The sequence below is a fragment of the Pangasianodon hypophthalmus genome, chromosome 4 (assembly GCF_027358585.1).
Source record: "Pangasianodon hypophthalmus isolate fPanHyp1 chromosome 4, fPanHyp1.pri, whole genome shotgun sequence".
Lineage (NCBI taxonomy): Eukaryota > Metazoa > Chordata > Actinopteri > Siluriformes > Pangasiidae > Pangasianodon > Pangasianodon hypophthalmus.
Window position 1 is genome coordinate 8,261,475 of NC_069713.1, and position 16,383 is coordinate 8,277,857.

The 16,383-nt window shown below is 39.2% G+C and overlaps 1 protein-coding gene across 7 annotated transcripts in view; it reads left to right on the top strand.

Annotated features, from left to right (window-relative positions):
- Positions 1 to 16,383, top strand: part of LOC113526517 (zinc finger protein 521) — a 131,886-nt gene that overhangs the window by 62,847 nt on the left and 52,656 nt on the right. Inside the window, exon 6 of one of the 7 annotated variants that reach the window (XM_053233606.1) lies at positions 2,682 to 4,505. The exons of the other annotated variants lie outside the window; for them this stretch is intronic. Within the exon in view, the coding sequence (XP_053089581.1) occupies positions 2,682 to 2,716 (35 nt within the window). The 3' untranslated portion in view covers positions 2,717 to 4,505. Of the gene's footprint in view, positions 1 to 2,681; positions 4,506 to 16,383 lie in introns of those variants that run through there. 7 annotated transcript variants of the gene reach the window in all.

Below are 16,383 nucleotides of genomic sequence, written 5' to 3' on the forward strand. Positions count from 1 at the left end.
CTGGGCGCAATTGCAAGGCAACATACATTTTACATATTCTTTTAAGAATTAACACTTTAAACAGCACTGAAGTTAAACACATTGTTAGGACCAAGACTTGTTTCTGGTGAGACCAGGCCTATGAGAAATTTGATAACATAGTAGTTTTATATGGGACATTATGGGAAATCATTGCCGTCACTATAACTGGAGGCAGGATTTTAATATAGGCCTAGTAGAAGACGCTTTTCTGTAACTTTTTAAGATGTTTGGAAAAATGCTAGGTTTCAGAATATTCACAGTCAAGAAACTTTACATTTTGTCTATTGTTCAAGGTGATTTAGTGTCAGTTGAGTTACAGGTGTTTGGTTTTGCTGGAAGACAACATGAATTTGTTCCTTTGGGCTGTTTCTTGGGTCAGATAGTTGTCTGTAAATCTACCTCAAGGAGATCAAGCTGAGGTGAAAAGTGGTCAAGGGAGCATGGACACACCACCTATGTGAAAATCAGGTTTGTGCAAAGTGTGTTGCATTATGGGTTACAAGTTTACTGGGTTTTTTAAATTTATGGCTACAATCCATTACCACAGTGTTCACAAACTGAACAAACACTGATATATTGTGTGATGAGCATTAATAACGTGCATATTTAAAAACTGAAACAGAGACTTGTTGACCTGCATACCTTTTTTTTCCGGGCAGTGCACAGTTATTTTCAAACACATTACTGCTTCATGGTACTGATTTATTTATTTACATTATTAATATTGCATAGGTCTTTGAATGATATAGTACATGTATTAATGTGTTTCTTGGCTCTAAATATTCACCCTCACCCACACCGACAGCATCCTTTATTGGTATTCAGTTTGAATATGTGAGACACACTTTTCTACGCTCACATTCTATTCTGTAAGATTTCAGGGTACAGATGAACAAATTCTGTTCTTTGTTTATTTATTATTTGATTTCTTTGTTGGATCTTTCATTACTCTGCATTGTCCAGTGTCATTTTTGGGAAGTTTAAAGAATATGGAGAATAGTTCAGTGTATAAGACATTCAAACCTCTACATAAACACTCCTAGTGAGATGTGAAGCTAAAAATTATGGCTGATTTGTTTGATTCGGTGTGAATGACAGCTTTACATGGTAAGTAAAGAATGCTACATCTGTGTATGTTTATTTTCAAACTATTTGGATTTGGAAACTACAGAGCTGCTGAGGTGACATGGTGGATATTTTTTTTTATTAAGGTGTGGCCACAAATGATTATATTAAGCCAGTGTCTATTTGAATCAAGATCTATTTCATGCCCACAAACTTTTAAATTTTAAAATGAGTTAGACACAAAGTCGTAAAACAAATTAGAGGATTATGAAACAGAAACCAAAGAATGGAGAGAATTTATGATATTACACTTAAGTGTTGAAATGAAGCATAAGGACATACTGGAGTCACTAGCAATGTGAAAAGGATATACCATTAACCCACGTCACCTTAATCATATTCTCAAAGCACGTAGACATTTACGCATGTTCCTGCTAAATAATTACCTGGAGACCATGTATTAAGTATGACATACCAAAACATATTAAGTTGTGAGCCCAAGGTACACAATTTGTAGCCACGACTCCACAATATTAGGGCCACAGTATCGTATATGTTGTTGCTACAGATTATTATGTTGTGGCCACAAGATATTCTGTGGCCCCAAAATTGTGGAGATCCAAACTTATTAAAATTGCAGCCTCAAACTTGTGGCCTTATTAAAAACTAACCATCATGCCACCTCAGAGGCTCCATAGGAAACAAATTGTAATTGATATATATAAAGATTCAACCCTTTGTGTCCTTGTACAATGACTGTTAAGAAAATAATCACTCTGCGGTCATATCAGACAACCATTTATATTTCAAAATGGCTGAAAGTAACTATCCAACTGGCATGGACCTGAGGCACAGCCCATACTCAGGTGTCCACTACAGTCTTCCTTTGACATTTCTGGTGGGTGATGGTAGTGGGTGGGTTGGGCTTTTTTTTTTTTGGAGGGGGGGCGGGTGGTGGGGGGCAAATCTGGACTGGATCGTAATTACCTCACAGACAGCATGTGCCAGAAAAGCAAAACGGGAAGGGGGAAGCAGAGGCCTCATTTGGAAAAGGGTCCAAATGCCTTCTCCCTTGAAAAAAGGGGACACTTTCTCCTTTTAATGGCCATCTGCACAGGAGAGGCGAAACGAGAGGCCGGGGGTCATCTCCGCTCAGCTGTCACTGTTATTAGCGTAGGTAATGGAGCAGGCGCTCCGCTCTTAGGGGTGCTGTTCCTGGCCCTACGCTCCTTGCTTTATGGCTGTTGATTCACCCCGATAGCTCTATATATATATATATATATAGATGACATGATGGCACAAAATAGAATAAAGTAAATTAGCATGTCCTCTGAGTCTAATCTGAGATATGGCCACTAAGAAAGAGGCTCCAAAAAAGCACAGAACAGTTTTGATGTGTCGCTCTGTTCCACCTTTGCACCCATTGTCCCTGTGACCCCCAAAATCAAATTGAATAAAGTATCCCTTAGAATTTAGAGAATTGATAACTTCAGTGATGTGGTGATGAGTCCAGCTTTTGCCTAATGGACCCAAGTGGACATGTGTGGCTTTGTGATGAAAAAGGGAAACATATAACATCCTAATTGTGTTTCTAGTGAGGAAAGTGGTGCGTATTGGCCTGAACCATTAGCCGCATGCCCTTGGGAGTGAAGAGACAGCTCTCAAGGTCCAGATGGATCCATCCACATTCGCCATACAGCTGGCCATCCAGATCATGGGACTCAATGTGATATTCCTGTCCATCTGTAGGAAAAAACAAAATGAAAAAATTCGATTGCTGGTGACCGTGGAGCAATTTCGAAGCAGGCCAGAAGACAGCTGGCCTCTCTTTAGTTTGGAGTTTGCTGGCATGGCTAATTCACACAACTAAAGGCATGCGATGTGTCACCAGAGAGGGTGAGAGGAAGACAGGAGGAGTGGATGCCAGGGTTTATGCCTCTCTGAGCTTTTGTGGTCACTATCAAAACTGTCGTTAACTTCCTCGTTTTTGAAGGATGTTTATTAAGGCCTGCATATGTCAGCGCACACACTTCAGATGTGCTTCCTCTACAGACAAGAGCTTGGCAGTCAAGGTTCTGAGAGTTATCTGTGAAAACAGCATACACACACAAGCATACATTTTTGTAGATTTTTTGAGGGAAGCTAATTTTTCTTTCATGTTGTAGGAGTGTAATTGTATACACAATATAGTTTACAGAAAGACATCTGTTTGCCAAATTCCAATAATGACATTTAAAATTATACTGTTTGACTTATTAAATGTTTTGGAAGGTCATCGCAAATTGAAACATACCAATATCTATATTGCAATATGTTAAAAGCGTAGACGAATCACCAGAGTGTCAAAAATGTTTCCTCACTGTCCAGAGATATATGTGAAGGTCTTTCACTGGCAGATAAGCCGAAAAGAATCACAGCAGCACTTCAAAATCCCTCTGTTTCTTGACAACAGTGTGAACTTTGACCCTTAAAGCTCCATAGGAGCCTATTTTTCCTCCAAGTTCTCCTGCCGAGCCAAAACCTCTTGCTTACTTCTCAGTACCCTGATGTGAGGTTGTCAGGCACAAGGAAAAAGGCCAAATCTGCCCTCCATCTCAGATATCCAGCAACCTTCCAAAGCTCCTTGACTTTTTTTTTAGGGGCCCAAGGGGTCATTAGGATTCTTCTTCTTCTTCTTCTAAACCTTTCTCCATTAAAAGAGCCATGCAGACCAACCCATGTGTAGCACTCTGTTTCACTACTCAGACATGCAAGATGAGCCTGACTGGCTTAATGGTGCTGCTCTCATGCATTGTTTTACATTTTGGCCAATATTTCAAGGATTGGATAAAAAAAAAACTCTCTTGCTCCACCCACATCAGTTTTGAGCTAATTTGGTTAGTATATGAGTAAAGAGAGTATACTTTCGTGAACTAGTCGTAGGATCTTCACAAAATTGTTACTCAGTATAGTTTGAACCTCAATAATTATCAAAAACGTTGAGATTTATAATGGACTTGTAATGATTGCCTGATAATATATATACTGTTATATACTGGCTCTTTGCTGTTTTATGTAACATGGCAAGAACTAGTCACTAGGGGTGCTATTTGTGAAGGGTGCTTTGACCCCACAGATCGCTGCTTTCGGCTAGAATTTTGTTGTTTGTTTCCTTTTTTTCTCCACTGGCTTTTTTCCCCCATTTCCAAATAACTTGTGCCAAGCTGGTGCATGACGTTTTGAAGGACAGTCAGGAACTTTACAAACACGCAGACCGAATGTTCTAGAAAAGCTGATTTAGAGGGTCACCTTTTGGTGTGTTTTCTTTATATTTTTTTTTTCAAGGTGGGAGGGGGTGAAAGCTGAGTGCATGCCCAGGCTTCTGTCCACAACACAGAAAGAGGGAAAGAGAGAGAGAGGCCTGGATCGATGGGCAGGAGGTGGGAAGGTGGTGAGGGTGGAGGGGGCTAGGGGGCAGAATAGGGCGCACATTTACTGTACAGCTGGCCTCTCTGTGTGAGGCAGAACCGTGGGCTGCTACCAAGCGTGAGGAGATGAGAAGCAGAGAGATGAGAACAGGAGAGACAAGAGATTCCATCCTGCTTCCTCGTTCCTGCCTTCTGTTTTAAATCAAATTCGTTTCGATTTCCAGCCTGACACCCATCCCCGCTCCTCCTCTGCTGTGTACGTCTGCATTACATGCATGCTTTGTCTTGGAAAAAAGAGAAAAGCAGACGTAATTTGCTGCCTAGAATTGAGAACACAAATTATCCATGACACTGTTGTCTGAGGATCTCATGGGAATAGTTTGAGCGATGACGTGTTTACTAAATGTTAACTGACTATATAACAAATACACCCCATCAAGATGGTGCCAGGGGGATTGCACGGACTGCGATATTATAATACATATTGGGGTCGTAGAGATTTTTTTTGGGGATCTTTGGGTTTATATCAATTCATATAGTGTCAAATAGATTCTCTACTGATTTTATTCTAATTTCAGTTGTTGATTCTAATACCCAAAGCTAGAAAATGCGGACCGGTCACAATAAATCCAAAGACTAATGTAGAATAAAATTCTCAATGTTAGCACAATTCCTCTTTAGTGTGCACCAAAGCACTGACAGTAAAGTGAGTATGAGGGAGAAAAATAGAGAGAAAGAGAGAGAGATAGACAGAGAGAGACAGATATAAGTCATTGATCAGGAAGGTGTGTGTAATTGCTTATTAACACAGCCACACTTCACTGCACAGAGGTGACTGCACTAATGAATGGAGAGGCGTTATTAATCACCAATTAATAAAAATGGGGTGGCTGCTCAATCTATGCTACACATGACCTGCTCAGCATGCTCAGCGTCACTCGGTCGAATTCCTCTTTTTTCCCCCTGAAAATCGATGTGCACTACTAGACGCTCCTCACATTTACCTTGGTCTGTCTGTCTGTCTGCTTGAATCGAAGTTATTTTATTAGTGATGTAGATTGTTCATAGTTTAGCAGCGAAGAGTGTGAATACTGTCTGCTTGTTACGAATGGAAAATGTTCAAGCTTTCTTTGCTGGACTTTCAGCTGAAGTCTATCAGCATTGTATTGTATCAGTAGATATATTCATACATTTATTTGCTTTTACCTGCCATGTTTATGTGTTTATGTTTGCTCCTATGCTTTATTTCTCTTATAAAAGTTATTTTTATATACAAATTATTAAAGGAAATGGTTTGAAAATTCAAAAAAATATCTTGGAAATGCTATGCATCTTTTCCTTGTTTGCTGGGCCACTTAATTAACTGAAATTAATTGACTGAAATGTCTTTTTTTGGCAAGGAAAGGTCAAGTCCTCATATTTTTAGATTTAATTTTATTTTTTTATTATTCGTTAATGTATTTTATAGTCCATTTCTTATCTTATTTGATTTTTAATGATATTATGATTTTTTAAATAATATTTTTTTCGATTTATTTATTTAATTACTTTTATTATATTTGGTCTGTTATTAATCCCTTCTAAAGAGTTTTTCCTTTTGATGATCCACTTAAATACCTTTAAAACAAGTCTTCACTCAGATTTTGATAGGCACCTTTCATCACCTCTGTGACTTTAGTCACTCCTTTCTCAAGCCGCCAGAGGTGAAAGACCCCTCTGTGCTTTCACCCCGAGTTCCTGCGCATGTTTTATTGATGGTGAGCGACGAAGGGGCCGCATTACATTAGCAGTCTTAATGCCACCCCTTGTTCTGAAGCTGAATGTTTAGGATTAAGTACTGGCTCATAACGTTCAGCCTTCCAAATGTCCGGACATGGAGGAAGGCATTGAGTGGTCATACCATCATGTTGGAATGGAAAGCCGCCCAAGACCAAGGTTAGAGAGGAAGTTGGACATGGAAAACTGGCCTTGTCCCAAAAACCCCTTAACTCTGAATGGAATCTCGCTCCCTATGTGGCGTCTTTGATGGGTTTGGCAGTTATCAGTTTTTTTCCTCTGTCTCCTGTTCCCATATGTACAAAGAAAGAGAAAAGGTCAAGGCCGAGACATCATTCACACTTAGATCGCTTGGCTTCAGTCAGTTGGCTTTGAAAGGGCAGATCCGACAGCCGGTATTCTGTCTCTGACTGATTTATGGGGTAACGTAGAGTAACACTTCTCAAGCTCTCTTCCACAAAATCGATCTTAAAGTACTTTTGTGAGTTTAGATTTCCAGAGTTGTTTTACTGATGATGTTTTGTTTCGTGGTATGGCGTGTAATATGCTACTAAATGAATTAGTTATGCATTTTACAAATTAACAGACATAAGTACTATATTATATTATTAAATGATATTAGATTTATGCATATTTATTGTGTATGTATCTATATATGCATGTGTTTTCACACATATTTGCTTTACAATATGTCAGTTTTTATGTCCGTGTGTTTATGGTATACATGCATGCAGTGTGTGTATGCACTTTAACGTGTGTGTGTGTGTGTGTGTGGTTTAATAATAAGGAGAGAGTGGTTTGGGTGGTGCGGCTGAATGCCAGGCACATGGATGGCCATGGCAAGGTCAACAGCGCAGAAGAGGCGCAGTTACTGCACCCTCCACTCCTGCAGCTGAGAGAGGAGAGGGCCAGCCATCTGTCCACTCCTGCCTGCCATACCCGCAGAGCACACACATACACACACTAACACACACACTCACTCACTCAGTCACTCACAAACGACACATACACACACAAACACTCTGGCACACAATCACACTGTAATTCACAAACACAGATGCACGCATGCAGCACACATGACACAAACACAGACACAACACATCCAAGACAAATATGGATGAGCAAATACGGCCATATGCACAAAGCACACATTCAGCTATGATGTTTTAGAAGCTAGACTGCATGTCAATAGATGTGACGGTGACTTTGAAGGCCAGAATGGCTTGTGATCACATGTAATACGAGTCACTGATGTTCCAAAACATTAAATGTAACTATGTGCAATGTGTTGTTCTTTAATAAATTTAGAATTCTTAGTGTTGATGTGATATAAAAGGAGTAAAACACCACGGGATGTGCTGTTATGGGAAAACAATCAACTTCTGGGTGGTAACGGTAACTCCGCCTCATTACACCACCCCATCACTGTTTATTTTCCTATAACAGCATACCCCCAAGTGTTTCATTCCTCACCTACAGTAGATATATTGAAACCATAGTATAGGTATGTATGTATTATGGTTTTATACGAGTTTTATCTTAGTAAGCTAAAGCAATTTACTAAATGCAATAAACCACTAAAAGTTAATCAAGCTTGTTAAATTGTCGAATCAAGCTTGTTAAAGAGAAAAGTATAAACTTTTCAGTGCTTTAGAAGATTTCTGAAGTCCTTTGTGTTATCTTTTATAATGTCATGCATGACTCCAGGTCAATTAAATACTCTAGATATGACTAAACAGTTATAATCAGGGGTACTAAAGGCCAGGGTCCTCATCTTCCCAAAGCCAGGTGTTTTTTTTTTTTTTTTTTTCACGTCAACAGTGAGACATTTTCATCGAGAGATTTTTGCCTTTAATGCGACCAACTTCTTCTTGTTTTTCACCTTGCCGAGGCCCCCCGGGGTCAGCTGGAGAACGGGCTGCTGATTAGCGCAGCTCTCTCTTGCGAAGACCTTTACGATGCCCTCTGGCCGCAGCGGTAGAACCCTGTGGAATGTTCCAAAGCTCTCTAATAGGTTTCAGGTGCTTCAGGCCAACGGCCAGCCGCCAAGTCTCCCCCAGTCCCCAGCCAGTGCGCCACTATTTATTTATATCCTCCTGAACTACCTGATAGCCATAATGCAAAGGGTTATCTAGTAGAGTTAGACCTTGACAGGATGCAAATAATAGCGAGGTCGGGTGATTCGATAATTATGTCAAAGTTTGTTGTATGTGTAAGCAAAAGTTCTTGTTTTGTGTACTTCGAAAATTAGTTGACATTCAGCATCAGGGCAATCATTGACGTGGAATGAATGAAAGCACATTTTTAAGTAGTTTTAACATTCTCATTTTTTTCAGTCTTGGTAATGGCAAATCCTTAAAATTGTGGTAAAATTCCCACATATGACCTCATGTCACCTGGCAAACTTATTAACTGGCAAACATAACTGGCAGTTTCTGAACAACTTTCTGTAGAAGGCTAAGCTTCACACTGTTTTTTTTTTGTTTTTTTTTTTTGCCAACATTAGCAATTTTCTGTCAACCACTTATGTTTAGGTAATGGCTATTATGCTGCCAGTAATAAGGATAGTAATATAATTTCTTACTTTTTGCTTACTATGTTGCCTATACTTGATTAATAACCACAACTTTTAACTATGTCCTCATCATATTTTTAACTCACAACCTCTCCATTCTAATATATCATGAACTGCGAATTCTGAAGCTCATTCACACTTTCCATTTTATGCTGTTGACTTACGGGTTTGAATATTAAGGTGTCAGTGTGTCATCGGGTCTTCCTTACATGTAAGTGTCAATCAAAGATCCATAGTTTCAAATCAGTTCACAGTATCTTCATCTCCTAAAACGGGAGACTAAGCTTTATATAGTTCAAAAAAATGTATCCTATTAATTACGTGAGGGGAAAAAAGCATGATGGCCTGCAGTAATAGGAAAATAATCAATAACACAGTGATGGAGTCTTATTCAGATCCCTAAAAATGGCCGGTTTAGTGTTTCCATGCTGTAACACACCTGATTTAAACAGAACAGGCTGTAAACTTGGTTTCAGTAGCAGGGGAATAAACAGCATTAGTAGGCAGAATGTTTTCCAGAAACATCATCTAGATTATGTAAGGAATGAAAGACTTGAGGTGTGCTGTTACAGGAAAATAATAATCAATGGGGTGGAAGCGAAGTTACTGTTACCACTCTGTAATGGATTATTTTCTAATAATAGCACTTCCTGAAGTGTTTATTTCCTCTTATACCAGAGCAATTTGCCAACACTCACATTGTTTTAAATGTGTTAAAGAATGACATACTTTTTTTTATCAGTTTATAGTTACGGTTAATGTTTTGTAAGAGCCATGAGATTAGTTAGTTCCTGTTATCAGTCGGATTATTTTCTAACAGCATTTTTTTTTTTCTGACTGTTTTCTAAAAACAGTCGGCTCTTTTTGCTCTCTCTTGAAGGTAATAAGACAAAAAAATGCAGCTCGTCATGTTACAGAGAAACCGCAAAGCACAAAGTCCTCTGTCCTGAGAAGTGTCAGAAAACTTAAAGTTACAGCTTTACCGCAGAGTACTGCGAAGAGCTGACACTGGAGACTCCTTCCAAAAATGTTAAATAAGCATCTCCTCACAGAAAACTTCACCCTAGGAACAACTGCGCATTTTATAAATCTGTTTAAGACCCTGTGAATGAGCTGTTACTCTAGAAACGATAACATATAACGAGTGCATTAATGTAAACCCAGTGATTTGCCTTGCACCCGGAACTACTGAAAGTACTCCTGTAATAGAAAATGAATCAACACCTTCTGACCAATCAGAATCGCGAATTCAACAGCGCAGAAGTCTGACTGATTTTAGCGCTGGGCCTGGCTGTAAGGCAGAAGCAGAGTTTGCATCACGTTATTAATTCCAGTGCAGGCAGATGAGGAAGTTTGTCCTTATGGGTGTGCAGTTGCATCAGTCATGGATGCCTTGCGTTCATGTCAGCATGTGTTTCTATCAATATTATTTTCTTGAATTGACTTGAGAATGAAAATTGTAATAGTGCACGAGGGTGTTGGATGAACAGTGATGCTTGTGAGCAATTTTATCTCTTCAGATTCGCTCGAGTCACATTCAGGGTGGAGGAGACGCGCCATCACTTGCCTTAATTTTTTTTTTCGTTGGCACCGTCACTGGCTGGAGCACACATTAATTACACAAATTAGAACATTTACATTTCATGGTCTAGATGATTTTACCAAAAATGGTCTGCAAACTCGATTCTCGTTCTTTGTCTCTATTGTCTTTCCATTTGTCGCACGGCTCCCTTCCCCCGACATCTCTGGATCGGAGACGAAAACCTTAAGCCGCTCTCGCTCTGATTAATCCTTAAGGTTTATAATTACTAATTAACTTACTGAGCGACTTCTAATGTAGTCCCCCTTCAATGAGGTGCATGGAGGACAACAGATCATTAGCTTCAATAATGAATGTGGACAGGACAGATAATGGACTGTGATATGCCAGCTCTGACAGTTGTATTAAATGAGGCGAGGGTTGAACGCGAGTGGATCCGTCTTCGCTGGGATGGGTGGCGGTTTGCCTAGTAAAAGAAATAAAAAGGAATGAAACGGCATTATAATTGAGATTGATTTTAATGCAGAAATATATGAGTAACACTGGGATTGGAGTATGTGTAAATATAAAACTCAGGTTGAAAGCCAAAAATTGAGGACGTTTTCGAGATTCCAATCTAAATGCAATGGTATACAGTAGCTGAAAACACTTTTGGCTTTAAAGCATTTCTCAAACACAAATCGCGGAGGGACGGCTTCAAATTTATGATTGCGTGTAATTCTCAAGGAAACAAATAGCATCTGCATGAGGGAAATCATTTAAATGTTACTAACACATTCGAGGCTAAAGGCCAAATGCATGCTCAGCATTTTCATTTTTTAACAACTAAGAGGTGTTAATTGCTGTTTGATCCCATTAATGATGATAGCTATTGTCTCACGCACACACACACACACACACACACACACACACACACACTATCTGCTGTTTTTGTCTTAATGACACCACCTCCCTGGCATTTTTTTTTTTTGACAGCATCTCCACCGCCCCCCCACCCCCACCACACACACACACACACACACACACACACACACACACAAACACGCACACAAACACACACAAACACTCTTTTTGAGAAAAGATGCATCTGGCGTAATGATTATTATCATTAAGAAATATTAATGTGCAAAGCAGTGGTGACCCAGAAGCTCATTACTGTCAGAGGCTCGTGTGAGTCGAAGCCAAAGCGGCTGCGTACGAGCGCCTCTCCACCTGCGCAAGGGCCATACACCCCCACCCGTGGATCACGTCTTCTCCCGTGACCTCCTCATAGCAACTAACAGCTCCTTTACAATCTGTGTGAGTGTATGAGAGATAGAGAGAGAGAGAGAGAGAGAGAGAGAGAGAGAGAGAGAGCTGTGGGCGAAATGGCTTTTGACCTTGTTTGCTTCTCCATCATGAATTTACAGTTTATTCTTGGGAAAAAAAAAAATCCATGTGCATTTTTTGTAGATAGCAACACTGCTCACACTTCAGGCAAAAACTCTAGATTTAATACAATGCATCACCTTTGTAGGTGTACGATTACTGACTGCACAATTTTATTAACCCTCTACTACCCCCATCCATCAATATGTACGTGTTGTTAGGTATTAGCATGATTAGCATGATTGTGTGTTCAACCAACAGTATTTATCTACTCACGTATCCTCTCTTACCTCTTGAGCAACTTAATCTAGTTTCCACTCAGAGATTTCATGCTTATAATTGCTTGTGTGTGTCCATGTGACTGAATGAACGCAAGTCCTTGTGATTATTAATTTCAACCCAGGTTTATTTTTTCCCCCCAATCCCTCCTCTCTCATACAGTATTGGCATACATTAATTATGGCAGTGTTATTCTGATATCCGCCTGCTATCCCAGTAGAGATGGTGCTCCACATAATTACACAGTCAATACTCATGTTACCATTAGCACAAATGTTGGGGCTCCGGGACGTAAATACGGCGCTTTTTTCCTGATGTGAAGTGGAACCTTTTCCCCACTCACAAGCCTTTAAAGCGGACAAATTGAAGCGATGCAGCTGTGCTGATGCCGAATTAGACAGTGGGGTTCACACGCAAGTGAATCAGGAGTTAGCACTTGTTTCCTCCCATTTAGAGTGATAGAGCTTGTTATACCTTTGTGAGAACAGGTATTTAAAAATATATGTGAAATTTGGATAATTTGCATGTCACTTTGTTGTAATTTCCGAGAGCTCTCTACTCTCTACAGCTCTCTACGTCTGCATGGATGGAGGTGGGACACCACATGAAGTCTCAGTTCTGATTGGTCAGAAGGTGTTGATTAGTTTTCTATAACAGCAACACTGACAGTAGTTCCCAATCACAGGTTTATATTAATGAGCTCATTCTAATATGGTGTCATTTCAATACTAACACAGGGACTTTTATAGCGGACCCCCTATGCATTTAAAAAACGCGTGTAATCATTGATATGGTGATGTTTTCTGTGAGGAGACGTTTATGTCGCATTTATGGAAGGAGTCTCCAGTGTCAGCGCTTTATAACAGTCAGAGGTAACGCTGTCCCATGTTGGAAAGTCTTCAGGACGGAGGGTCTCAGCACTTATTTTCTCAGTAATAGTTTTCACGGACATTAAACATAACTACTGAACGAACAGTTGTCTGTGGTATAAGAGGAATAAAACACTTCGGGATGTGTTCTTACTGGAAAATGACAACTTTAGTGTTGTTATAGTAACTCTGCTTCACATCGGGCTGCGTCACACCAGTCTGTCACTGATTTGTTTTACTTCTAAGAGGGCATCATTCATATTTTGACAGTCTGCTCTGTGATCGTAGCACAGTTGAGTTCCTGCTTGTATTCTTGCTCAGTTTTTCTGCAATTCCATCACTTGTTTCTGATCATATATGGAAAACTTTACTGCTATTATCACTGTCACATTCTGAACTGCTCTATGCTTGGATTAATTTACATGTCGAATGAAGATACAGTAAATATAAATTTCATGGCGATTGACAGAAAGGGTGCTATAACTGCCAATACTTTTTGTGTGATTTAATGTTAATATTGCTCAGTGATATTGTATGGAGGCACACTGATAATATTCTTATCTGATAAGATTTTAATTTCCAAAATGAAGTAATGTGTATTATGAGAAGTAACTCACTCCTGTGAGTAAAACTGGGTTTATTCAGACTGTAAGATCTAGTCCTGTGCACGGTCATTTAGCACTTTCACTGTGCACAAGCGCTTTTGTAGCCACTTTAAATCACTCTTAATAATGACCTCTTGCTCTTTGCCAATTATAGCACATTCCACTGCAGATCGTGTGCTTGGACAGCGAAGCCGGCTGATCGTGGCCGCACTTCAGCGTCCTGCGTGACGCCGTCCTGCAGTCGAGAGGCGCTCGCAACTCATTTCCCATTCCGACTTGAGCAGTAGGCTTCCTGGCTCCTCTCCTGACTTTTTTTCCGCCAGCTTTTCGATGGCTGCTTCATTAAGACTTGGACAGGAGTCCCGTGGTTCCATTTAATCAAACGAATCGCTATGGCAGACTCGGCCAATCAATCACAATCCTTAGCCAATATGCTGCATTCCATAAGCGTGGCAGAGGGTTTAGAAAAGGCCGAGTGCTGCTTTTTCCTCCCGGTCTGCTCATTCTCAAAGCGAGCGAGTGACGCTCATGAGGTCTGGAGTAGTGCGTATACTATAACTATTATCTCCTCCAACACTTACGCTACACATGTGTACATAATAGCACTGGGGGTTATGATGATATAATATCAATACCAATATAATACACTTTTTTTTCTTATTTTTTAATTCTAAAAAGATTTTTATGGACATTTTGTGGTACTTTTACATATTGTTTAAAACAAATTTAATTTGTTTTGACTTTTGTAGACATTCTGTGTTGAAACTTTTACAGAATTTTTTAATATATAAAAATAATAGATTTTTGTAGATTTTTTTTTAAAAACAATTGATTTCTGTAGAAATTTTCTGTTAAAATTTTTTACAGTTTTTTAAATAAATAAAAGTATACTTCTGTAGACATTTTGCATAAAAATGTTTTTTTTTAAATAAATAAAAAATAGACTTTTTGTGCTATAACTTTGTACAGTTTTTAAATGAAAAAGAATAGATTTTGTAGTAATTTTAGGTTAAAACTTTTTTAATAAAACGTTTTATTTATTTTTTTTAATAAAAAGTTTTTAATAAAAAATGATTTTTGTAGATGTTTCATATTAAAACTTTTACACTTTATTTGAAAATAATAGATTTTGGTAGTCATTTTGTGTTAAGGCTTGTATAGAATGTAGAATAAATAAAAATCATAAGTTTTTTGTAGTTTTTTGACATTTTTATTTTTAAAACATTTTTCAATAACTAAAAACAAAAACATTTTGTTTTAAAATATTTACAGAATTGTGTAATAACTAAAAAATAATAATTTTGTAGATACTTTGTGTCAAAACATTTACAGAATTTTTAATCAATTAAAAATGATTGATATTTGTAGACACTTTGTTTTAAAACTTTAACAGTTTTTTTAGATAGATTTTTACAGAAATTTAGCTCTCTTTGGGTCTCTGCTTTTCTCTCTGTCTCCCTCTACCTCCCTGTCTTTCTTACACTTTCTTTCTCTCTCCATTTCATGGCTGTGTCTTTCTTCATCTTTCTTCATCATGCTCTGTATCACTCTGCACCCTTTTTTCAGTTTTTCCTCCATTTCTGTCTCGCTGCCTCACTCTCCATCCTTCTCTGTCTCTCTCTCTCTCTCTCCATCTATTTCCATCTCTCTCCCTGCCTGTCTCTCTCTCTCTCCCATCCCCCCGTCTCTGCGGCAGTGGGTCCCGGTGTGGCGCTCCTGGCTGGCCTGCCGGTTGTTTGCCAGCGTCTGGGTCCTGCTGGAATTGAGTCCTGAATGAAGGCGGTGGAATGAGCGGCGTCCCAGGCTGCTTCCTCTCCCTCCCTCATCAGCATTCCACCGATGAGAGTAATTAAAGCCCAAATTAATTCTGCTGTAAGCAGAGGAGCCACTGAATAACTGATATTAGAGGCTAGATGATGAATGCTTGGCATCAAGGGAAGTCTCCTGGGGGAGCAGAGGAATGGAAGAAGGAGGGGGAAAGAGAGAGAGAGAGAGAGAGAGAGAAAGAGGTGGAGGGAGGGATTTTCTCCATCTCCTTTCTTTTCCTCTTTTTCTGTCTTAACTTTTAACTTTTCTCTTTCTTTTCCTTTTCTTTTTGTCTCTTTTGCAGTCCATACCATCGCACCCATAGAGACGCAATCATCTCTAGATCCTCACAAAGTCATTTTTTTTCCCCACATTTTTCTTACCTATTTCAACCAAACGCATCATTTCTTCAGGTCTGTGTCAAGAGATATTAAAGTCAAATATTTGGTAAGGGTTATTTAAATCAGCCGCTTTGCTATTTTCAGTGTAGCTGTTATTTGTGAGCGAGCGATGTGTGAGCGCTTTTTTTTTTATTGGTGGTCATGAGATCCATGCTTGTATGATTCAATGATCCCTCCTGTCCCTGGCTGCTTTATTTTTGGAGCAGCACATCTTTAGCGGGAGCAGTCACAAGGCACAAAGACAAACAACCGAACTCATTTAGAGGAAGGAGTGCTCCGAATCCTCAGAGAGACAGAATATTGTGTCATTATTTGCAGTTGCCGTAGGATTCGCTGATATTGTGATAGCATCATGTATTAGATTATTGCGCGTCATTGGGTACAGCTTGGCCAGCAGCAAAGGCAATTGAATTTGACCTTTTATTTTGTCTCCTTCTTACAGAAATCTGCTCCTCAACCAAATGAGTTTTTGATACAACACGATGACAAATTCATCACAAGTCTCCTTTCTCTTTAAGAAAGCATTAAGCATGTTTGCCATGCTAGTGAAAAAAATGGATTAGTGATTAGTGGAGGCAGAGACTGTGCTGTAAAAAAAAAAATAGTGAAAAAGCATTCACTTTAATAAATCCAGTCCTACATCTGAGATCTGTAGATACACGCAGCGACGA